Consider the following 27,609-nt stretch of genomic DNA (forward strand, 5'->3'; position numbering starts at 1 on the left):
AAGGTAGGAAGTGCGGTCTGCTATGGGGCCCTGCCCAAATATTTGCTAAACAACATGTGTAACCTAGATGTTTGTGACAGATCGACTGGTGAACTGATGGCATAATGTGTCAGGACAGGTGCATTGATGCTTTATTTGGATAAGAGTTAACTCTTAAGATTCATCAAAGGAAGGTAAGTGAAAGATTTAATTGACAACACATAAAGTGTTAGGAGAGTAGAATTTACAAGCATTGAAAAGATTTCTTACAAATTGAAAGTTGTGAAGGAAGTTGCAAACGATGAGCTAATCCAGTTGATGATATGAATGAGCACATTCGATAGCCAAGTTTTCAAATTTTTACCGGATATTGACTTAATGTAATTGGAAGAAAAAAAAATAATTTTAAACCTATTTTACTAATTCAAAATAGTCAAAATTCTATAAATATAGACAAAAAAAAAGACATATTTTAATGTTGTATGTAACAGTGGCCTAATTACTCTTACAATTATGCATGGATTTGGCTAGACAAACATGATTGTTGAGAATAAAAATTGAAAAATAAATTGCAATATGACAGCGTTGTACAAGTTATATTAAAGGCACATGGCATCGCTGTGGAAATTACAAAACAAAATTAATAACAAAAAGTCAGATGTCAGATTTTGAAATGAAAAATCAATAGAATTGTTAATTGTTAGTAAAAAAAAACCTGAATAGATCTAGCAGAAAATTAAACAAGAGGCCCAATAGGCCTTCACGGTCACCTGAGTGCTGATACAGAAAGAGCATTGCAAAGTTGGTTCAAATCTGTAAAAAGTATTTACGTATTAGAATAAACTTTAAAGTTGAACCTTCAAATTACAATTATTATTTTTTGTGTCATTTTTATCATTTTCCCCAAAAAAGTTTTGTCATCTTGTTACAAAGACACACATTTAGTTCATTTTACTGAGAAAAAAAAATCAACAAAAAATTAAATGTCAATTATATAATTCACCTACACACCCTAGGCTGCGATAATCCATCTACACACCCTAGACTGTGATAATTTACCTACACACCCAAGGCTGTGATAATCTACCTGCACACCCTAGGCTGTGATAATTCACCTACACACCCTAGGCTGTTATAATCCACCTACACAGCCTAGGCTGTGATAATTCACCTACACACCCAAGGCTGTGATAATTCACCTACACACCCTAGGCTGTGATAATTCACCTACACACCCTAGGCTGTTATAATCCACCTACACAGCCTAGGCTGCAATGATTCACCTACACACCCTAGGCTGTGATAATCCACCTACACACCCTAGGCTGTGATAATCCACCTACACACCCTAGGCTGTGATAATTCACCTACACACCCTAGGCTGTGATAATTCACCCACACACCCTAGGCTATGGTAATCCACCTACACACCCTAGGCTGTGATAATTCACCTACACACCCAAGGCTGTAATAATTCACCTACACACCCTAGGCTGTAATAATTCACCTACACACCCTAGGCTGTGATATTCACCTACACACCCAAGGCTGAAATAATTCACCTACACACCCTAGACTGTGATAATTCACCTACACACCTTAGGCTATGATAATCCACCTACACACCCAAGGCTATGATAATCCACCTACACAACCTAGGCTGTTATAATCCACCTACACACCCAAGACTGTGATAATCCACCTACACACCCTAAGCTATGGTAATCCACCTACACACCCTAGGCTATGATAATCCACCTACACACCCAAGGCTATGATAATTCACCTACACACCCTAGACTGTGATAATCCACTTACACACCCTAGGCTGTGATATTCACCTGCACACCATATGTTGTGATAATCCACCTACACACCCTAGACTGATAATCAACCTACACACCCTAGGCTATGATAATCCACCTACACACCCTAGGCTATTATAATTCACCCACACACCCAAGACTGTGATAATTCACCTACACACCCTAGGCTGTGATAATTCACCCACACACCCTAGGCTGTGATAATTCACCTACACACCCTAGGCTGTGATAATTCACCCACACACCCAAGGCTGTGATATTCACCTACACACCCTAGACTGTGATAATCCACCTACACACCCTAGGCTGTGATATTCACATGCACACCATCTGTTGTGATAATCCACCTACATACACTAGGCTGTGATAATCCACCTACACACCCTAGGCTGTGACAATTCAACTACACACCCTAGGCTATTATAATTCACCCACACACCCAAGACTGTGATAATTCACCTACACACCCTAGGCTGTGATAATTCACCCACACACCCTAGGCTATGATAATCCACCTACACACCCTAGGCTATTATAATTCACCCACACACCCAAGGCTGTGATATTCACCTACACACCCTAGACTGTGATAATCCACCTACACACCCTAGGCTGTGATATTCACATGCACACCATCTGTTGTGATAATCCACCTACATACCTAGGCTGTGATAATCCACCTACACACCCTAGGCTGTGACAATTCAACTACACACCCAAGGCTGTGATAATCCACCTACACAACCTAGGCTGTGGTAATCCACCTATACACCCTAGGCTGTGGTAACCCACCTACACAACCTAGGCTGTGATAATCCACCTACACACCCTAGACTGATAATTCACCTATACACCATAGGCTGTGATAATTCACCTACAAACCCAAGGCTGTGATAATTCACCTACACACCCTAGGCTGTGATAATCCACCTACACACCCTAGGCTGTGATAATCCACCTACACCCTACAATCACCTACATCCTAGACTGTGATAATTCACCTACACACCCTAGGCTGTGATAATTCACCTACACACCCTAGACTGTTATAATCCACCTACACAATCTAGGCTATGATAAGTCACCTACACACCATAGGCTTGATAATTCACCTACACACCCTAGGCTGTGATAATTCACCTACACACCCTAGGCTGTGATAATTCACCTACACACCCTAGGCTGTGATAATCCACCTACACACCCTAGGCTGTGATAATCCACCTACACACCCTAGGCTGTGATAATCCACCTACACACCCTAGACTGTTATAATCCACCTACACACCTAGGCTGTGATAATTCACCTACACACCTAGGCTGTGATAATCCACCTACACACCCTAGGCTATGATAATCCACCTACACACCCTAGGCTATGATAATCACCTACACACCCTAGGCTGTGATACCACACACCTAGGCTTTATAATTCACCTACACACCCTAGGCTGTGATAATTCACCTACACACCCTGGCTGTGATAATCACCACACACCCTAGGCTATGATAATCCACCTACACACCCTAGGCTATTATAATTCACCCACACACCCAAGGCTGTGATAATTCACCTACACACACTAGGCTGTGATAATCCACCTACACACCCTAGGCTGTGACAATTCAACTACACACCCAAGGCTGTGATAATCCACCTAACACACCCTAGGCTGTGATAATTCACCTACACACCCTAGGCTGTGATAATCCACCTACACACCCTAGGCTGTGATAATCACCTACACACCCTAGGCTGTGATAATCCACCTAACACCCTAGGCTGTGATAATCCACCTACACACTAGGCTGTGATAATCCACCTACACCCTAGGCTGTGATAATCCACCTACACACCCTAGGCTGTGATAATCCACTACACACCCAGGCTGTGATAATCCACCTACACACCCTAGGCTGTGATAATCCACCTATACACCCTAGGCTGTGATAATTCACCTACACACCCTAGGCTGTGATAATCCACCTACACACCCTAGGCGTGATAATTCACCTACACACCCTAGGCTGTGATAATCCACCTACACACCCTAGGCTGTGATAATCCACCTACACACACATCCTAGACTGTGATAATCCACCTACACACCCTAGGCTGTGATAATCCACCTACACACCCTAGACTGTGATAATCCACCTACACACCCTAGACTGTTATAATTCACCTACACACCCTAGACTGATAATTCACCTACACACCAAAGGCTGTGATAATCCACCTACACACCCTAGGCTGTGATAATCCACCTACACACCCTAGGCTGTGATAATCCACCTACACACCCTAGGCTGTGATAATCCACCTACACACCCTAGGACTATGATAATCCACCTACACACCCTAGACTGTGATAATCCACCTACACACCCTTGACTGTTATAATTCACCTACACACCCTAGGCTGTGATAATCCACCTACACACCCTAGGCTGTGATAATCCACCTACACACCCTAGGCTGTGATAATCCACCTACACACCCTAGGCTATGATAATCCACCTACACAATCTAGGCTTTGATAATCCACCTACACACCCTAGACTGTGATAATCCACCTACACAACCTAGGCTGTAATAATCCACCTACACACCCTAGGCTGTGATAATTCACCTACACACCCTAGGCTGTGATAATCCACCTACACACCCTAGACTGTTATAATTCACCTACACACCCTAGGCTGTGATAATTCACCTACACACCCTAGGCTGTGATAATCCACCTACACACCCTAGGCTGTGATAATTCACCTACACACCCTAGGCTGTGATAATTCACCTACACACCCTAGACTGTTATAATCCACCTACACAATCTAGGCTATGATAAGTCACCTGCACACCATAGGTTATGATAATTAACCTACACAACCTAGGCTATGATAATTCACCTACACACCCTAGGCTGTGATAATCCACCTGCACACCCTAGGCTGTGATAATCCACCTACAGACCCTAGGCTTTGATAATCCACCTACACACCCTTGACTGTTATAATTCACCTACACACCCTTGACTGTTATAATTCACCTACACAACCTAGGCTATGATAATTCACCTACACACCCTAGGCTGTGATAATTCACCTGCACACCCTAGGCTGTGATAATCCACCTACAGACCCTAGGCTGTGATAATCCACCTACACACCCTTGACTGTTATAATTCACCTACACACCCTTGACTGTGATAATCCACTTACACACCCTAGGCTATGATAATCCACCTACACACCCTAGGCTTTGATAATCCACCTACACACCCTAGACTGTGATAATCCACCTACACAACTTAGGCTGTAATAATCCACCTACACACCCTAGGCTGTGATAATTCACCTACACACCCTAGGCTGTGATAATTCACCTACACATCCTAGACTGTTATAATTCACCCACACACCCAAGGCTTTGATAATTCACCTACACACCCTAGACTGTGATAATTCACCTACACACCCTAGACTGTTATAATCCACCTACACAATCTAGGCTATGATAAGTCACCTGCACACCATAGGTTATGATAATTAACCTACACATCCTAGGCTATGATAATTCACCTACACACCCTAGGCTATGATAATTCACCTACACACCCTAGGCTGTGATAATCCACCTGCACACCCTAGGCTGTGATAATCCACCTACACACCCTAGACTGTTATAATTCACCTACACACCCTAGACTGTTATAATTTACCTACACACACTAGGCTGTTATAATTCACCTACACACCCTAGACTGTTATAATTTACCTACACACACTAGGCTGTGATAATTCACCTACACATCCTAGGCTGTGATAATTCACCTACACACCCTAGGCTGTGATAATCCACCTACACACCCAAGGCTGTGATAATTCACCTGCACACCCTAGGCTGTGATAATTCACCTACTCACCCTAGGCTGTAATAATCCATCTACAGACCCCAGGCTGTGATAATCCACCTACACACCTTAGGCTGTGATAATCCACCTACACACCCTAGGCTGTGATAATTCATCTACACATCCTAGGCTGTGGTAATCCACCTGCACACCCTAGGCTGTGATAATCCACCTGCACACCATAGGCCAGGTGTAGACACTAACTTTTCACCTTAGCAGAGCAGAGGGCTACCATGTTGTTATCCTTGGCAGCCCTGATTGTGTTGTGGGGGCCTGCTGATACGAGCGCCGGATACCGGAGCAGTATATAATGTAGGAGGTCAGTGTTTCAGATTGCTTTAAAAAGATTTAGGACATTTTGGGTTTCAAAATTTTGTTAGGACATTCTCTATCGGAATGATTAAGGATTTTCCAAAACTTTAGGACATTTTGGGAGAGTACTGGCAAAATGGCCTAAATTTAGCCCCAATCTGAATTAAAAAAAAAACATTGGTGAAAACTTGTTTATAAACGTGTATGTAAGTTTGAAATTGAATAACGATCACAGCTAGAATGAATGTCAAATTATATATATTTTATTAGACTCAAACGTATTCACCCTAAAACTAGTTGACACTTTCTTTGGAAACTCGCTGTAAAGTTTCCACAGTATTACAGCTATAATTTATTGTGTACATTGTATTTGGAATGGTTGTTAAAACTCACGTAGGTATATCATTATATCAACTTAAATGGAATTATGTCATTATTGTGGAATTCTTTTTAATGATCATGGAGCCCATATTATTATTTTTACACTTGCTAGGCTTGATCACTATACGTAAGTACTAGCCGATTTTGTTTACCATAACTGCATGGTAACATTGAACTTTGAACTTGCGTATGAAAATGTTCTATGCAACGTGCAGGGGCTACTTTTTTTGTTTACATTTTGACGCAACATTACGCAATACATGTATATTGTTGTTTTTCATATAATTTTGGAAAAATGTAAACAATATATATATGTTTTATATTTATATATGATACAAACATATTTAAAATTAACAATTGTATAAAGAAACGGGAAAAAATATCCCGACCGGGGCGACGTGCAGTGCTTTCATTTTTGGATGATGGATGTCAAATGTAAACATTACCTCTGTGTCCGTGTCCTATGATCGAGTCTTTGGGGTTGACGGGTGTGAGACCCTCTGACAGAGCTAGGTCAGTTATAAACATATTCTCTTGTCTTTGTTGTTTGAGAATTTAATCATGTGTATTATAAAACATGCACTGCTAGTAATCCAGGTGTTGACAGTTACGCATCACCACAAATACATTGTATCCATCGAACACAAGTGAAGTTGTTCCATCTATAGATGGCGATGGATCTAAGCATAGATTATATAATCACATGGCTCCGAAGGATGTAATATCGTCAAGTCAGACGACAATCTCAAACAAATTTAAATTTAGCTACTTGAACACTGGTGTTTTGACAACTTCGGAAAACTCCAGTGCGTAAGCGTGCGTCAGCCTCGCCTCGCTGCACAATAACGGTCACCGAGTTCACACATGTGGCCGAGAACAAATACTTTATGCTATATATGAACATTTAGCAAAATTGAATACCTATTTAAAGTTCTGATCTTATTGAATAAAATTATCTCTGAAATTTACTTTGTTTGTCATGTTTATTTTACACTAAAATATTTAACTTTATTTGTCGTCGCGGATGAATAATTCTACCTTACGTGAAGCGTCATCATTCGCTGTTCAATTGAGTGAACTCCTCCCACTTTTGACCGACTTTTATTGAATAATGACGTCACTTTCAAATGACAATTTTATTGCATAAAATATAAATAAAAAGTCGTGTGAGTGTAAATATAGGGAAACGCCCCATATTGAATATATTCTTAGAGGAATTGCTCCATACAAGCATGGTTAACATAAAAACGAAATCCAATCCCTATATACATTATGAAATGGAAATTAATGATTAATACTGATTGTTGGTCAATAATTTTTAATTAAAATCATGGTAACGCTTCTTAATTTATCAGACTTTTATTATATAGTACCTTGTTTGGTAAAGAACTAGCCTTTGATTTTTTAAATAAAGATTTAGAGCACTTTAGATTAGGAAACATAGTTTTAGTATCAACGTTTTAGAACAGGAGATATCCAATTTTGGAAGAAATTAAGAAAATGATAATAATAGTGAACTTTGATTTGATTAAGGCCAAATAAAATTATAGTTGTTTTTCACTTTTCGGCTCTCAAAAAATAGGTTAGGTAGGTAGAAGAAAGATGAAGTATAGTATGGGGCATTTGTGGTCTTATTTTGTAGGGGAGGAAATTCCCTAGTAATATAGTTATAAATTACACAGCACAACTTGCAGCCTTTAAACCAACTCCGTCTCAAAGATGATTGTATGTTCATTGTCAATTTGTGTACTCAGACCAATGTGACCCATAAATCTGGTAAGATACCTGACCTGTGGGGGGAGAAATCAATCAGTTTGTTTAGTGAAGTGCTGCTATGGCTATAACACATTCATTATATGGAGTGGTTTACTTGAAAATCAATGATCCAATTTGAATACTCTCCTACCTACAAATATTTTCAATTTCTTTTCAAACGTTTAAAAAAATGTATAGATAGATAATCTTAAAAACTAAGCTAATATCTTTTTTGTCATGCAAGGTCTGAATCTTAAAATGGCATTAATATAAGCAGGCATTATGGAAAGAAGTTTGATATATTGTACAGGGTTGACCTTGATCATGTTCCTTGAAGCATATCGACATAATTCTACCTTGTGACGTTAGTATCACCTAATATAGCTCTGTCTATTTACCAGCTACCAAGACGATGGCCTAACTTTTTTAACCCTGACTTGGCACGGTAAGAAGATGAAATCTTTACAGGACGCTTGAATAGCTGTGGTCTCACGAGGCCATGCCCTTTATAAATAATTTATGGAGTATTTTGTCACCCGTTTATCCTATATTGCACTCGTAATAAACCCGTTTTGCTAGGTAATAGGGTATCGTAGTCAGTGTGCATTAAAATTGTTGAATGATAAAGATTATTGGTGTGGCACTACAGGATTTGTAATACTATTGTCTATATAGCTACAGGACATTGGATATACAGCAGATCGAGCCCAGGGTTTGTAGCTTAGAGTAATTTAGTAGTAAAACTCATTTTATAAGTTCTTTGAATGGTAAATATCAGGGTCTAACTATTCATATGTTTATGACACCATACAATGAGTAGTGAACATTTTACTTAACCTACAAGTAGTAAACAGGTATGTTTTCTAAAATAATAAGCTGTCGAGGAAATAAGAGTTCTATGAATTTTTTTTCTTTAGAAAATGATTTGGTATTAAAGAGAATTTGAATATCCTCGTTGATAAGTCTATAATAATCAGCGCTGTATGTTATAAAAAACGTACATACACATTAAAATAATCAAATCTGAATCAGTGTCTGCAGTCAGGGCTCGGCTAAAGAATTTTTCATTCACAATTTTTTAAGTGCTATTGTTTTTCTTATAGGGCTCATGCTCTTGTAATTATAAGTTTCCTGTTTTGAAGTATTCAATATTCATAAACTGTAATATTTTAAAGTGGTATGTGTCATCATCATAAAATGATAAGTATTGGATTATAACTATATAAAACACTTGTGTAAAGTGATACTGAATCAAGTACCTAAATGACTTCATAGGAGGAATTTGATTGGTTTAAAGACTGAAGGTCATTAAGGATGTACAAGAGTTTAGGAGGGGAAGAAAGCCAGAGTAGCAGCTGTAACCAGTAATAAGTAACTGTAATGTAACGACTGCCCTGCATTAATTCAAACTCTCCACCCAAGGTTGGAAGGCTTATATGTCGGGTCAAAATATATATAACTAGAGGCTAAAAGTCAAGTTAGATTGTTAGTATTTGTAGATGTTTTTAAATTTAAGCTATATATCAAAGATTAATGATGATGATTTCATATAATTTGGAACAGCAGTTTTTGGAAGTGGATGTTTATAGACATGCCTTTATTTGAAACTGGTCACCATAGAAGTTTTGATCGTTGCCGAACAGAAGTCGGAAATTGCATTACCGTTCTCTGAAGAGTTCGGAAAGACGTTACATTCACATGGTGTTCTCAGCAATGACGTTACAATGTTGGCTAACTTTGGCTTAGTGAAAAGTGGGACCCATTTAGCTATGTTCAATATTTATTTGATTTTTAGCCCACCATCATCAGATGGTGGGCTATTCAAATCGCCTTTCGTCCGTGGTCTGTCGTCCGTCCGTCCGTCCGTCCTTCCGTCCATCCATCCATCCGTCCGTTAACAATTCTTGTTACCGCTATTTCTCAGAAAGTACTGAAGGGATATTTCTCAAATTTCATATGTAGGTTCCCCTAGGACCCTTGTTGTGCATATTGCATTTTGGGACCGATCGGTGAACAAGATGGCCGACAGGCAGCCATCTTGGATTTTGATAGTTAATGTTTGTTACCGCTATTACTCAAAAAGTACTGAAGGGATCTTTCTCAAATTTCATATATAGGTTCCCCTAGGGCCCTAGTTGTGCATATTGCATTTTGGGACCGATCGATCAACAAGATGGCCGACAGGTTGCCATCTTGGATTTTGATAGTTAAAGTTTGTTACCGCTATTTCTCAAAAAGTACTGAAGGTATCGTTCACAAATTTCATATAAAGGTTTCCCAAGGACCCTAGTTGTGCATATTGTTATTTGGGACCAATCGGTAAACAAGATGGCCGATCGACGGCCATATTGGATTTTGATTGTTAAAGTTTGTTACCGCTATTTCTCAGAAAGTACTGAAAGGATCTGGATCTTTCTCAAATTTTATGTGTAGGTTCCCCTTGTACCCTAGTTGTGCATAGTACCTTTTAGGACTGATGCATAATGCCTTTCAGGACTGATCGGTAAACAAGATGGCCAACCGGCCGCCATCTTAGATTTCATTGTTGAAGTTTGTTACCACTATTTCTTAGAAAGTACTATAGCGATCTGTCTCAAATTTTATATGTCGTGTGTTTGAAAAAGTTTGAAAAGCAGGGAAAAGATCCCTCTTTCCATTGTCAGACATAGATCATTCTTTGGTGGGCACCAAGATCCCTCTGGGATCTCTTATTTATTGAAAGTTTCAAAATTATTATCACCCATCTTGACTACAACATCTACAACATTCTTCTTAATCATGAAAAAATCAGACAAATACAAATATTGGGACTAAGAGGAAGAGACATGATATCCAAAATGATGTCATAACTATTCCATAAGACACATACATTAAAACTGGATTATGCAAGACGTGTATATTAAAACTAAATCATGTAAGACACGTACATTAAAATTAAATCATGTAAGACACGTACATTAAAACTGGATCATGTAAGACACGTACATTTAAACTGAATCATGTATGACACGTACATTAAAACTGGATCATGTAAGATACGTACATTAAAACTGAATCATGTAAGACACGTATATTAAAACTGAATCATGTAAGACACCTACATTAAAACTGAATCATGTAAGACACGTATATTAAAACTGGATCATGTAAGACACGTACATTAAAACTGGATCATGTAAGACACGTACATTAAAACTGAATCATGTAAGACACGTACATTAAAACTGAATCATGTAAGACACCTACATTAAAACTGGATCATGTAAGACACGTACATTAAAACTGATCATGTAAGACACGTACATTAAAACTGGATCATGTAAGACACGTACATTAAAACTGGATCATGTAAGACACGTATATTAAAACTGGATCATGTAAGACACGTACATTTAAACTGGATCATGTAAGACACGTACATTAAAACTGAATCATGTAAGACACCTACATTTAAACTGGATCATGTAAGACACGTACATTAAAACTGAATCATGTAAGACACCTACATTAAAACTGGATCATGTAAGACACGTACATTAAAACTGGATCATGTAAGACACGTACATTAAAACTGAATCATGTAAGACACGTACATTAAAACTGGATCATGTAAGACACGTACATTAAAACTGGATCATGTAAGACACGTACATTAAAACTGGATCATGTAAGACATGTACATTTAAACTGGATCATGTAAGACACGTACATTAAAACTGAATCATGTAAGACACCTACATTTAAACTGGATCATGTAAGACACGTACATTAAAACTGAATCATGTAAGACACCTACATTAAAACTGGATCATGTAAGACACGTACATTAAAACTGGATCATGTAAGACACGTACATTAAAACTGAATCATGTAAGACACGTACATTAAAACTGGATCATGTAAAAAGACACGTACATTAAAACTGAATCATGTAAGACACGTACATTAAACTGATCATGTAAGACACTACAATTAAACTAAGACATAATTAAAACTGGATCATGTAAGACAGTACATTAAACTGATAGTAAGACACGTACAATTAAAACTGGATCATGTAAGACACGTACATTAAAACTGGATCATGTAAGACACGTACATACATTAAAACTGGATCATGTAAGACACGTACATTAAAACTGGATCATGTAAGACACGTACATTAAAACTGGATCATGTAAGACGTGTACATTAAAACTGAATCATGTAAGACACGTACATTAAAACTGAATCATGTAAGACACGTACATTAAAACTGGATCATGTAAGACCATACATTAAAACTGGATCATGTAAGACACGTACATTAAAACTGAATCATGTAAGACATGTACATTCAAACTGGTTCATGTAAGACACCTATATTAAAACTGAATCATGTAAGACGTGTACATTAAAACTGGATCATGTAAGACACGTACATTAAAACGTTGTTTACATGAAACTTGGTGAACCTTGTAACATTTGGAGTTATCTGGCAGATATAGGTATAATACAGGAATGTGTCAAACACCTAATTAAATTCCTCAGCACAACACAGACATAGGTATTATACAGGAATATGTAAAACACCTACTTAAAACTCTTCAGCACAACACAGACATTGGTATAATACAGGAATATGTGAAACGCCTACTTAAAACTCTTCAGCACAACACAGACATTGGTATAATACAGGAATATGTGAAACGCCTACTTAAAACTTTTCAGCACAACACAGACATAGGTATTATACAGGAATATGTGAAACTCTTCAGCAAACACAGATATAGGTATACTACAGGAATATGTGAATCACCTACTTGGGAATCTTCAGTACAACACAGATAGATATAATCCAGGAATATGTTAAATACCTACTTAATAATACAGGAATATGTGAAACACCTATATAATAATACAGGAATATGTGAAACGCCTACATAAAACTCTTCAGCACAACACAGAAATAGGTAAAATTCAGGAATATCTGAAACACCTACTTAAAACTCTTCAGCTCAACACAGGTATAGATTTTACAGGTGTAGAACTTCGGATAGCTAAGTACATGTATATATTAATTGATGTCTGCAAAAGATGTATATGTATTAGTTTGGGTTTACTTTTAAGAAGGTTTTATATCTGTTTTATATTTTGTTAGGTATATCTAGAACATGAAATATCTGCTGAGAATGAGTGGATAAATTAATGGGTTAAAATATCTAGATACGTCTGACTCATACAGTGTGCCTTGATCTACCCACATGACCAAATCATACACAGCCCGTCAACATTATAGACTTAGGTCACAAGGTTTTTTCTGTCACATTACATGATTTAGTCAAGTATTTTAAGTACATTATCCACTAGCTGTACATATTTGTTACTATGGTTACAATTCAGTACCACATTATCCTCATAAACACCCCCAGTCTATGCCCTTTTGACTTTTAGGAACATTCTCGACCAACATCACACTGTCACATGAAATAATAAAAGTTTGATCAACAATGGTATGGTTTTCATTTGGATTTGTGGATGGTCCATAAGTAACCTGAATAATTCATCAGTGATTTGATTGGTTCTGCCAGAAGCAAATTGAGTGATTAATTTGATTGGTCGAGTGTCAGAGGCAGTATAGTAATAATCTGGGCTAATCAAATAGATTTGTATTAGAGTAATTTAATTTTAAATTTTGTCTGAAATTGATAGTGAATCAATAATTGTATTTTAAAATTTGATTTAGTATTTGGAACAAATAGAGATGATTAAAAAATCCGAAATAAATAGAATTGGTCTATCAGGACAGGGATATCTCACAAACTGATTGTTGGCTAGTCAACATGAGGCTGGTCACAAACTGATTGTTGGCTAGTCAACATGAGGCTGGTCACAAACTGATTGTTGGCTAGTCAACATGAGGCTGGTCACAAACTGATTGTTGGCTAGTCAACATGAGGCTGGTCACAAACTGATTGTTGGCTAGTCAACATGAGGCTGGTCACAAAACTGATTGTTGGCTAGTCAACATGAGGCTGGTCACAAAACTGATTGTTGGCTAGTCAACATGAGGCTGGTCACAAACTGATTGTTGGCTAGTCAACATGAGGCTGGTCACAAACTGATTGTTGGCTAGTCAACATGAGGCTGGTCACAAACTGATTGTTGGCTAGTCAACATGAGGCTGGTCACAAACTGATTGTTGGCTAGTCAACATGAGGCTGGTCACAAACTGATTGTTGGCTAGTCAACATGAGGCTGGTCACAAACTGATTGTTGGCTAGTAACAGAGGCTAGTCACAAACTGATTGTTGGGCTAGTCAACATGAGGCTGGTCACAAACTGATTGTTGGCTAGTCAACATGAGGCTGGTCACAAACTGATTGTTGGCTAGTCAACATGAGGCTGGTCACAAACTGATTGTTGGCTAGTCAAACACTGAGGCTGGTCACAAACTGATTGTTGGCTAGTCAACATGAGGCTGGTCACAAACTGATTGTTGGCTAGTCAACATGAGGCTGGTCACAAACTGATTGTTGGCTAGTCAACATGAGGCTGGTCACAAACTGATTGTTGGCTAGTCAACATGAGGCTGGTCACAAACTGATTGTTGGCTAGTCAACATGAGGCTGGTCACAAACTGATTGTTGGCTAGTCAACATGAGGCTGGTCACAAACTGATTGTTGGCTAGTCAACATGAGGCTGGTCACAAACTGATTGTTGGTAGAGGCTGGTCACAAACTGATTGTTGGCTAGTAACATGAGGCTGGTCACAAACTGATTGTTGGCTAGTTCAACATGAGGCTGGTCACAAACTGATTGTTGGCTAGTCAACATGAGGCTGGTCACAAACTGATTGTTGGCTAGTTAACATGAGGCTGGTCACAAACTGATTGTTGGCTAGTTAACATGAGGCTGGTCACAAACTGATTGTTGGCTAGTCAACATGAGGCTGGTCACAAACTGATTGTTGGCTAGTCAACATGAGGCTGGTCACAAACTGATTGTTGGCTAGTCAACATGAGGCTGGTCACAAACTGATTGTTGGTTGGCTAGTCAACATGAGGCTGGTCACAAACTGATTGTTGGCTAGTCAACATGAGGCTGGTCACAAACTGATTGTTGGCTAGTCAACATGAGGCTGGTCACAAACTGATTGTTGGCTAGTTAACATGAGGCTGGTCACAAACTGATTGTTGGCTAGTCAACATGAGGCTGGTCACAAACTGATTGTTGGCTAGTTAACACGAGGCTGGTCACAAACTGATTGTTGGCTAGTCAACATGAGGCTGGTCACAAACTGATTGTTGGCTAGTCAACATGAGGCTGGTCACAAACTGATTGTTGGCTAGTCAACATGAGGCTGGTCACAAACTGATTGTTGGCTAGTCAACATGAGGCTGGTCACAAACTGATTGTTGGCTAGTCAACATGAGGCTGGTCACAAACTGATTGTTGGCTAGTCAACATGAGGCTGGTCACAAACTGATTGTTGGCTAGTCAACATGAGGCTGGTCACAAACTGATTGTTGGCTAGTCAACATGAGGCTGGTCACAAACTGATTGTTGGCTAGTTAACAAGAGGCTGGTCACAAACTGATTGTTGGCTAGTCAACATGAGGCTGGTCACAAACTGATTGTTGGCTAGTCAACATGAGGCTGGTCACAAACTGATTGTTGGCTAGTCAACATGAGGCTGGTCACAAACTGATTGTTGGCTAGTCAACATGAGGCTGGTCACAAACTGATTGTTGGCTAGTCAACATGAGGCTGGTCACAAACTGATTGTTGGCTAGTCAACATGAGGCTGGTCACAAACTGATTGTTGGCTAGTCAACATGAGGCTGGTCACAAACTGATTGTTGGCTAGTCAACATGAGGCTGGTCACAAACTGATTGTTGGCTAGTCAACATGAGGCTGGTCACAAACTGATTGTTGGCTAGTCAACATGAGGCTGGTCACAAACTGATTGTTGTTGGCTAGTCAACATGAGGCTGGTCACAAACTGATTGTTGGCTAGTCAACATGAGGCTGGTCACAAACTGATTGTTGGCTAGTCAACATGAGGCTGGTCACAAACTGATTGTTGGCTAGTCAACATGAGGCTGGTCACAAACTGATTGTTGGCTAGTCAAACATGAGGCTGGTCACAAACTGATTGTTGGCTAGTCAACATGAGGCTGGTCACAAACTGATTGTTGGCTAGTCAACATGAGGCTGGTCACAAACTGATTGTTGGCTAGTCAACATGAGGCTGGTCACAAACTGATTGTTGGCTAGTCAACATGAGGCTGGTCACAAACTGATTGTTGGCTAGTCAACATGAGGCTGGTCACAAACTGATTGTTGGCTAGTCAAACATGAGGCTGGTCACAAACTGATTGTTGGCTAGTCAACATGAGGCTGGTCACAAACTGATTGTTGGCTAGTCAACATGAGACTGGTCACAAACTGATTGTTGGCTAGTCAACATGAGGCTGGTCACAAACTGATTGTTGGCTAGTCAACATGAGGCTGGGCACAAACTGATTGTTGGCTAGTCAACATGAGGCTGGTCACAAACTGATTGTTGGCTAGTCAACATGAGGCTGGTCACAAACTGATTGTTGGCTAGTCAACATGAGGCTGGTCACAAACTGATTGTTGGCTAGTCAACATGAGGCTGGTCACAAACTGATTGTTGGCTAGTCAACATGAGGCTGGTCACAAACTGATTGTTGGCTAGTCAACATGAGGCTGGTCACAAACTGATTGTTGGCTAGTCAACATGAGGCTGGTCACAAACTGATTGTTGGCTAGTCAACATGAGGCTGGTCACAAACTGATTGTTGGCTAGTCAACATGAGGCTGAGACTGGTCACAAACTGATTGTTGGCTAGTCAACATGAGGCTGGTCACAAACTGATTGTTGGCTAGTCAACATGAGGCTGGTCACAAACTGATTGTTGGCTAGTCAACATGAGGCTGGTCACAAACTGATTGTTGGCTAGTCAACATGAGGCTGGTCACAAACTGATTGTTGGCTAGTCAACATGAGGCTGGTCACAAACTGATTGTTGGCTAGTCAACATGAGGCTGGTCACAAACTGATTGTTGGCTAGTCAACATGAGACTGGTCACAAACTGATTGTTGGCTAGTCAACATGAGGCTGGTCACAAACTGATTGTTGGCTAGTCAACACGAGGCTGGTCACAAACTGATTGTTGGCGAGTCAACATGAGACTGGTCACAAACTGATTGTTGGCTAGTCAACATGAGGCTGGTCACAAACTGATTGTTGGCTAGTTAACATGAGGCTGGTCACAAACTGATTGTTGGCTATAGTCAACATGAGGCTGGTCACAAACTGATTGTTGGCTAGTCAACATGAGGCTGGTCACAAACTGATTGTTGGCTAGTCAACATTTGATGTGTGACATGAGGCTGGTCACAAACTGATTGTTGGCTAGTCAACATGAGGCTGGTCACAAACTGATTGTTGGCTAGTCAACATGAGGCTGGTCACAAACTGATTGTTGGCTAGTCAACATGAGGCTGGTCACAAACTGATTGTTGGCTAGTCAACATGAGGCTGGTCACAAACTGATTGTTGGCTAGTCAACATGAGGCTGGTCACAAACTGATTGTTGGCTAGTCAACATGAGGCTGGTCACAAACTGATTGTTGGCTAGTCAACATGAGGCTGGTCACAAACTGATTGTTGGCTAGTCAACATGAGGACTGGTCACAAACTGATTGTTGGCTAGTCAACATGAGGCTGGTCACAAACTGATTGTTGGCTAGTCAACATGAGGCTGGTCACAAACTGATTGTTGGCTAGTCAACATGAGGCTGGTCACAAACTGATTGTTGGCTAGTCAACATGAGGCTGGTCACAAACTGATTGTTGGCTAGTCAACATGAGGCTGGTCACAAACTGATTGTTGGCTAGTCAACATGAGACTGGTCACAAACTGATTGTTGGCTAGTCAACATGAGGCTGGTCACAAACTGATTGTTGGCTAGTCAACATGAGGCTGGTCACAAACTGATTGTTGGCTAGTCAACATGAGGCTGGTCACAAACTGATTGTTGGCTAGTTAACATGAGGCTGGTCACAAACTGATTGTTGGCTAGTAACTAGCTGTCCAAACTGATTGTTGGCTAGTCAACATGAGGCTGGTCACAAACTGATTGTTGGCTAGTCAACATGAGGCTGGTCACAAACTGATTGTTGGCTAGTCAACATGAGGCTGGTCACAAACTGATTGTTGGCTAGTCAACATGAGGCTGGTCACAAACTGATTGTTGGCTAGTCAACATGAGTGGTCACAAACTGATTGTTGGCTCACAAACTGATTGTTGGCTACAACATGAGGCTGGTCACAAACTGATTGTTGGCTAGTCAACATGAGGCTGGTCACAAACTGATTGTTGGCTAGTCAACATGAGGCTGGTCACAAACTGATTGTTGGCTAGTCAACATGAGACTGGTCACAAACTGATTGTTGGCTAGTCAACATGAGGCTGGTCACAAACTGATTGTTGGCTAGTCAACATGAGGCTGGTCACAAACTGATTGTTGGCTAGTCAACATTAGACCTAGGCTGGTCACAAACTGATTGTTGGCTAGTCAACATGAGGCTGGTCACAAACTGATTGTTGGCTAGTCAACATGAGGCTGGTCACAAACTGATTGTTGGCTAGTCAACATGAGGCTGGTCACAAACTGATTGTTGGCTAGTCAACATGAGGCTGGTCACAAACTGATTGTTGGCTAGTCAACATGAGGCTGGTCACAAACTGATTGTTGGCTAGTCAACATGAGGCTGGTCACAAACTGATTGTTGGCTATAGTCAACATGAGACTGGTCACAAACTGATTGTTGGCTAGTCAACAACAGAGGCTGGTCACAAACTGATTGTTGCTAGTAACAGAGTGGTCACAAACTGATTGTTGAGGACTGGTCACAAACTGATTGTTGGCTAGTCAACATGAGGCTGGTCACAAACTGATTGTTGGCTAGTCAACATGAGACTGGTCACAAACTGATTGTTGGCTAGTCAACATGAGGCTGGTCACAAACTGATTGTTGGCTAGTCAACATGAGGCTGGTCACAAACTGATTGTTGGCTAGTCAACATGAGGCTGGTCACAAACTGATTGTTGGCTAGTTAACATGAGGCTTGTCACAAACTGATTGTTGGCTAGTCAACATGAGGCTGGTCACAAACTGATTGTTGGCTAGTCAACATGAGGCTGGTCACAAACTGATTGTTGGCTAGTCAACATGAGGCTGGTCACAAACTGATTGTTGGCTAGTCAACATGAGGCTGGTCACAAACTGATTGTTGGCTAGTCAACATGAGGCTGGTCACAAACTGATTGTTGGCTAGTCAACATGAGGCTGGTCACAAACTGATTGTTGGCTAGTCAACATGAGGCTGGTCACAAACTGATTGTTGGCTAGTCAACATGAGGCTGGTCACAAACTGATTGTTGGCTAGTCAACATGAGGCTGGTCACAAACTGATTGTTGGCTAGTCAACATGAGGCTGGTCACAAACTGATTGTTGGCTAGTCAACATGAGGCTGGTCACAAACTGATTGTTGGCTAGTCAACATGAGGCTGGTCACAAACTGATTGTTGGCTAGTCAACACGAGGCTGGTCACAAACTGATTGTTGGCTAGTCAACATGAGGCTGGTCACAAACTGATTGTTGGCTAGTCAACATGAGGCTGGTCACAAACTGATTGTTGGCTAGTTAACATGAGGCTGGTCACAAACTGATTGTTGGCTATAGTCAACATGAGGCTGGTCACAAACTGATTGTTGGCTAGTCAACATGAGACTGGTCACAAACTGATTGTTGGCTAGTCAACATGAGGCTGGTCACAAACTGATTGTTGGCTAGTCAACATGAGACTGGTCACAAACTGATTGTTGGCTAGTCAACATGAGACTGGTCACAAACTGATTGTTGGCTAGTCAACATGAGACTGGTAACAAACTGATTGTTGCTTGTCACAAAAATTTGATGTGTGAAATATTAAAAAATAGACAAATTATATATATATAATTATGTTCTGTTTACTCTTGTTGTCAGATCGTTAAATTTTAAACTACGAACAGTTGTACATATATACAATGTATATAACAATGAAATCAATTTTCTTGTCCTAAGTCAAATCTGCTTAAAAGATTTATTTGAAAAATACAGCATCACTTTACAATCTGAATAATTTTATATAGAAAGCTATATGTTCCAGTTGGTGGTTGTGAGTAATTAGGCCTAGTCAGGGGTAAAACAGCTAATCATTCATTGATCTGGTCAGACAAGTGGACACTGATTGACTACAGGTCCTATATAGGGAGGTCAGCCATCACTCTTTGTAAGGTTTTAGTAAATGTTTGTATATAGCCATGGAAATTGATCTCATTGATCCCCGGTACCTGTGTACATTCAATTTCTAACACTTAGTATGTGTATCAGTATAAATACACAGTTATCAGTACATTGTACAACACCTAATAAACACTTGTAGCTAAAATCTATATTCTACTCTACATATTGATCATGGACATACTTTCTTTCTCTGGTACATATGTGAGTGAGTCTTCAAGAAGTTCGGAAATATCAGAGTTTCTTTATGAATTAACACTTATTAAATTAATAACAGATTACATTATAAAATTTATAAAATAATGTTTCTTAGAAGACATGTGACTACTAGGACTTAGATTATGATACTAAATTAAGAAGTCATATTCCATGTAAAATATATACAATTTTTCCCTGTATTTCCAGGTACAAACTAGCATCATGATTGCTATGGGAAGAAGTGGACCCATCTATACTGTCCATCAGGTACCGGAAGATTTCAAAGAACACTTCATTATCCATGGCTATCGTCATCCAAAAAGCACAGCCAAACAATGCCTGCTCAGTGTATTTGATGCTACCAACGAAACCCTGAACTTTTGGACACACTTCCTACCTTCATGCTATTTCCTATGGGTGCTAAAGGGTTTATCTGAGACGCTGGACTTCAAGCACGATCCGTACACATGGCCACTACTGGCCTATATGTTTGTGGCCGTCATATTTCCCCTAGCAAGTGCTACAGCCCATACCTTTAACACCATGTCTGATAAGATGCGACATTTTTGTTTTTTTCTTGACTATGGTGCTGTGAGTATTTTCTCACTTGGTGGTGCTGTTGCGTATCGTGCCTATTCTTTCCCGTCCGATTTGATAGATACATGGTTTGGACATAACTTTATCCTCATTGCCACTGTGATATGCATGACTGCAGTCGTACTTTCCTGTCAAACAAGATTCATGAAGCGGAGCTACTTGCGAAACTTCATCCGCCTTGGATCTTTTGGCTTTTCGTACCTGTTTGATACCATTCCAATAATGTACCGTCTGTTGTTTTGCTCCCCAGAAGAATGTGAGCTGTCATCCCAATACCAGCATTGTAGACAGTTCATATTTGCATTTAGTGCTGCAATTTTTTTTGCAACCCATTTTCCAGAGCGCTTTTATCCAGCGAAATTTGACATTTTTGGCCACAGTCACCAGCTGTTCCATGTGGCCTCCATCCTTGGTACAATGGACCAAATGCAGGCTATTTTACATGACATGGCAGAGCGACGCCATTTACTGCAGAACAGCTGGTGGTTTCCAACACTAGGGGGCAGTGTTGGAGTCATCGCTATCGTCATGGCAATTAACACATGTACCATTGCCTTGTTCTCCTTTCGATTAAAAAACTTTGTAAAAGTATCGAAGTGATGTTGAACATCATTCCCACAAAAGTATAAGATTTTCAAGTTTGTCAAAATTGCATTTTGTGATACTAATATACTATTTACATAGTTTTATTCCATTTACATATCTCAGAGATATTTTTTGTGAAGTTTAATATTTGACAGAGTAATATGTAATATTTGTTATCTGTAGTCAATTCAGACTTTAAACGAAATGTAAACTGCTTATTGATCTACTACAAAAGACTATCTTATGACAATGCTGAATCTCATGTGTCTTTGTTAATGATATGATAGAGTTTTTTGTGAAGTTAGTAATTTATGTTACAGACACTTTGTACTTGCCAAACTGTATGATAAAGTTGCTATATTGTTAAAGATACTACAACGCTGACGAATGATATTTTTTCTCTATAAAAAACAGAAGCAGGCAAATTATTTTTCTTCAGTTACAAAAGCTACCGTATTCGAACCAATAAGCGCCCCTCCCCTTTTTGAGGCCTCATTTCAATTGCCAAAGGATAGGAGCAATACTGTATACCACTTATTGTTCAAATCATTTCCAGGATACCCAATAACCTCTCACTCAATGTTCGCGGTTTCTGTTTTCAGAAATTAGTTTTACATCATGCCTCCTCTTCAGTGGAGTATTTTTGTATCATGCTTTTAACGACTGCATTGATTAATACCATCAACTCAGATATCATATGTAAATCATTGTTACCATTTATTGAAAATATAAAGAATTACAAACTATGCAGATTTGTAACTAAATCATGTTGTCAAATTAACTGATTGTTACATAAAATTGTTAGTATACATAATGTTGGTTCTATGCAACACTTTGTTAACTGGCATGGTCATACTTCATATTGGTGCACTGATCATACTACCAGAAATATATACCACATATACATGTAGGTAATAGTGGAATTAATGTTTTTGAAGTTTGTCAGAGAATTGAAAAATGTAATACATGGAAGTTCCTTATCTGCCAGAGAGTTTGATGCAACAATGCATGTACAAAATGTATATAATTTGTTTTTCCCCTGCATATTGACACTGAAATATTACTATCAATATCAGATTCAACATGTATTTCCTGATGAATTTCATAATTACCCTGGTGTGTATGACTTGATTAACGTTTCTACTTCTATACATTGTTTTGAGTCCATGTTATGTTGGAGTTTGAGACCCATGTGGGTCAGTTGCTAGATGATAGCTGTATATATACCTGGTAGGTGAAGCCTTTAGTTTCTCTCTCCAAAATCTGGTCTGTTTTTATATGATAGTAGCTAGGATGTAGAACAATATAAAAAAACAATTTTTACAAGGAAATACTTTACAATAGATATCATTAATCCATGGCAATTTTGATGCAGATAATATACTGAAATCTTTTTGATATTGTTTTTACTTTTCTAATCATGTAAATATCATCCAAAAATATGCAATACATGTATATTAATTGCATTAAAATTTGTTTCTATTAATGTTGACATATTTTGGTACGATGATTTTCTAATCCATTTATCAGCTTATTTTATTGAGATATGCTTTCAACTTTTTACCAGTCTGGTTTGCATAATCTTTTCACGTTAATATTATATCATATTTCATCTCAAATGCCTTACAGTTTCGCTCTCTGCCATTGAATTATGGAGTATGTTGTCGTAATATCAAGATCAAAGTCAACATTGAAATGCTGTCTGGTATATATGTATAAAAATGCCCTCAGTTGGATCTATTTAAGTTGAGTAAATCACCTGCTCAGCATCAGTCGGCTATCTCAGCATGGATTCTATTGATATAAACATGACTTTATGTTGGTTATCCTCTCCATACCAAAAAAACAATAAGAAAATTATTTTTGCAAAATGAAAGATTTTAGTTGAAATAAAAACCTAATTGTTCTGTCAAATGAAAAGATTCCTGTGTTACCCGTAGATTTCTTTATAATCCTCCCTTTTCATTTTCCTACTATATGTATTTGGTCAGTACAGAGGGTTGAGTAACAGTCTATGTCACCTTGTTCCCATTGATCTGCTTATGTTGTAACTATGGCCTTTTTACAAGCCATTTTGTTGTAAAAAAGTGATAGCTGTTGTCATGGTGTCGCTCAGCAAAGCACTGTTGTCTAACTGTAACTATTGCTATCATGTATATGTTTAATCTGTTGGGTTGATTCTCTGGAAGTGCTAGCTAATCTGTGTGAGGTATCAATTTACGTTGTTGTATAACTAGTTTATTAGCAAATATTATGTTATTTTCACTGAAAAATATGCCATAACACCACAAATATATGATGTCTCAATCAACACCATCCTAGTTAGATAAAACTAGAAATGTAAAATTGATATGTTTACATGTTATGTGCAATCTCATTAGATATTTAACACACAAAAGCACTGGGCTGCAGTTTTATGGTAAATAAGTTTATTTCAAATTTCAGGTCTGAAATTTAAAAGTATTTCTAAAATGTAAACTAAAGGAATTCAAATGTATATCAAACTGTAATGGAATCAGTATCTGTCATTCTTAACAAAGGAAGTGTTAGATTGTGCTGAACACTATAGAAGATGTAGAGATATTCTCACTGACTTTTATGTGCTGGTATGATCATGTGATGGTATCTGATTTTATGACCTCAATTGAGTGCCTTATTCTATACTTTAAAAATGACTCCATTTTGATTTAATTGTTGTTACTATCAAAGCATGTAAAACTTCATAACTATTTATTGCTTTGACTTTGCATTTGAGTGCTAAATCCTCAGATTCAGAATCTGTCTACATGGCATTCCTCATGCTACCAACCAAAAATAGCCTTCCATCAGAACTCTTTGTATTATTGCAGAGCTTATTTTCTGAAGCATTAACTTTTGGTGAACCTACTGTTGTCAAACAACATGGATAAATGACAATGATTCTATTCAATATTTCTAATATATTAACCAGGGTACGTAGATACCTTAATAAAATATTCTGCTGAACTTCTTTGAGACTGATGAATACTTTTCAAAACTGTTGTTTTGTACATTGCAACTGATAACGGTATTATATAATCAACTAGACAACTACACATGTATAGGTTCTTATACTGGTAAAAATGTATTACAATTGATATAATCAACTACACAAATATAGGTCCTTATACTGGTAAAAGTGTATTACAATTGATATAATCAACTACACAAATATAGGTCCTTATACTGGTAAAAGTATATTATAATTTATATAATCAACTATACATGTAGGTCGTAATCTATAATCCACTACTAATGCTTCTCAATATGTATGAATAATCATATTGATATAAATGAGAAAAATTAAGGTACACATTTATGTCATTAACAAAATGAGTGTATTATGATGCTATTTATTATATAAATATTCCAATTCATTTAGTAGTGTTTTGATCATATATGCATTATGATACCAACATTGGAACACAGGGATTGATCTTTTCTATTGCATTGGTCTTCCCATAGGAATCATGTAGCAAAGTTGTGCCTTTTTGTCAAGGTCGTTTTAAGGTTATACATTATATTTGAGACAAACATACATTACCATTACAGAAGCAATAATATGTACCAGACGTTTTCTAGAAAGTGATTTATGTGGAAAACTATCTTTATTGTGAACAAATTCTGACTAGGCATTTTATAGAATTTTTGTAGAAATTTGTTTTTGTATTGTTACTATGAGGTCAGTGTAATTATCATTGTTAGCTTTGGAGAACGGTGACAAGTAATGGCAGTGTGAGTAAAGGGAGATAACCCATTGCAAAAAAACTCTAAACTGTACATCGGAATCTGCTTTTGAATTGATATAAAAAACTATATATGTATCATGCCCAAAATATGATATTTTTTTATAATTACTTAGAAAATGTGTAGATTTAGGTTGTTGCACTGCACAATTAGTTAGAAAATCACAAAAATACTGTTACAACTCATTCTCATGGTTTTGTATAATTTTAAGTTAACATTTGTAAGTTTATAGTTTTATACCTATTTTTGTTTACAATTGATATGTTTCCTCTGTTTGGAATTCTTTTCAGATCTTTTTTGGACCTGTTTGGGTGCACTGGTGTATTTAGCTTTAGATGTTGAAGCTTTTTTTTTTTTATACATTAATCGTGGACCAAAATCCTAATGTTAATTAAAATCACCTGTCAAAATACAGAAGTTCAATATTGACTTTTCTCAACCATTCTATCTGTTTGTTTCATGAAATAATTATTATATCTTGTCCACATATATTGTTAAAAGACAATTAATTTATTTTGATATTTATTTATTTCTATTTTAGAAACTCATTGGTTTGAAATATATGTTGTATGAAAACATATTGAAATGTATTGTTCTATGATAACTTCTTTTATAGTGCAGACTCCTTGATTTTTCAAGTAAGTAAAACTTAGTTATCTGATTCACTGTGACCCCTTGAATTTATTATCTATAGATTCATGGAGTAGACTTGACTGATTCACTGTGCCTCCTTGAATTTATTATCTATAGATTCATGGACTAGACTTAACTGATTCAATGTGACTCCTTGAATTTATTATCTATAGATTCATGGACTAGACTTGACTGATTCAATGTGACTCTTTGAATTTATTATCTATAGATTCATGGAGTAGACTTAACTGATTCAATGTGACTCCTTGAATTTATTATCTATAGATTCATGGAGTAGACTTGACTGATTCACTGTGCCTCCTTGAATTTATTATCTATAGATTCATGGACTAGACTTGACTGATTCACCGTGACTCCTTGAATTTATTATCTATAGATTCATAGACTAGACTTAACTGATTCACTGTGCCTCCTTGAATTTATTATCTATAGATTCATAGACTAGACTTAACTGATTCACTGTGCCTCCTTGAATTTATTATCTATAGATTCATGGACTAGACTTGACTGATTCACTGTGCCTCCTTGAATTTATTATCTATAGATTCATGGACTAGACTTAACTGATTCACTGTGCCTCCTTGAATTTATTATCTATAGATTCATGGACTAGACTTGACTGATTCACCGTGACCCCTTGATTTTATTATCTACAGATTGATGGACTAGACTTGTCTGATTCACTGTGACCCCTTGATTTTATTATCTACAGATTGATGGACTAGACTTGTCTGATTCACTGTGACCCCTTGATTTTATTATCTACAGATTGATGGACTAGACTTGTCTGATTCACTGTGACCCCTTGATTTTATTATCTACAGATTGATGGACTAGACTTGACTGATTCACTGTGACTCCTTGAATTTATTATCTACAGATTGATGGACTAGACTTGACTGATTCACTGTAACTCCTTGAATTTATTATCTACAGATTGATAGACTAGACTTGTCTGAATATTTGTGGATGTTTCCACTTGAGTTAGATCCTGTACAATACTGTGTTGATAGTTGTTATGATGTGATTTATTGTATCTACAGATATAAATAAACTACACCAATATTACGAACTGTTACTTTGTATTTCCACAGCAGACATGGAGCCTTAGATAGGTGTGTGTTATTGCCTTCTGTCTGTATCTACAAGTACTGTTTGTTCAAAATAGTGACCTTGACATGCACTCCAGATATCAAAGGTCAAATATGTTGCATTCTTCTTCTCAATAACCAAGAGGTGAAGAGATATAATATTGACACGTTTTGCAAGTGAA

At 38.1% G+C, this 27,609-nt stretch overlaps 2 protein-coding genes across 2 annotated transcripts in view; both read left to right on the forward strand.

Moving 5' to 3' along the window:
• Positions 1 to 27,404, forward strand: LOC138320350 (membrane progestin receptor gamma-A-like). The gene is made up of 2 exons (XM_069263271.1): positions 1 to 173; positions 20,943 to 27,404. The coding sequence occupies exon 2, from the start codon at positions 20,958 to 20,960 to the stop codon at positions 21,930 to 21,932; it is 975 nt and encodes a 324-aa protein (XP_069119372.1). The 5' UTR covers positions 1 to 173; positions 20,943 to 20,957; the 3' UTR covers positions 21,933 to 27,404.
• The window catches only part of LOC138320353 (dual 3',5'-cyclic-AMP and -GMP phosphodiesterase 11A-like), a 495,361-nt gene that overhangs the window by 401,271 nt on the left and 66,481 nt on the right, over positions 1 to 27,609 (forward strand). The gene's annotated exons all lie outside the window — the stretch shown is intronic.

Source organism: Argopecten irradians, chromosome 4 (genome assembly GCF_041381155.1).
Source record: "Argopecten irradians isolate NY chromosome 4, Ai_NY, whole genome shotgun sequence".
NCBI lineage: Eukaryota > Metazoa > Mollusca > Bivalvia > Pectinida > Pectinidae > Argopecten > Argopecten irradians.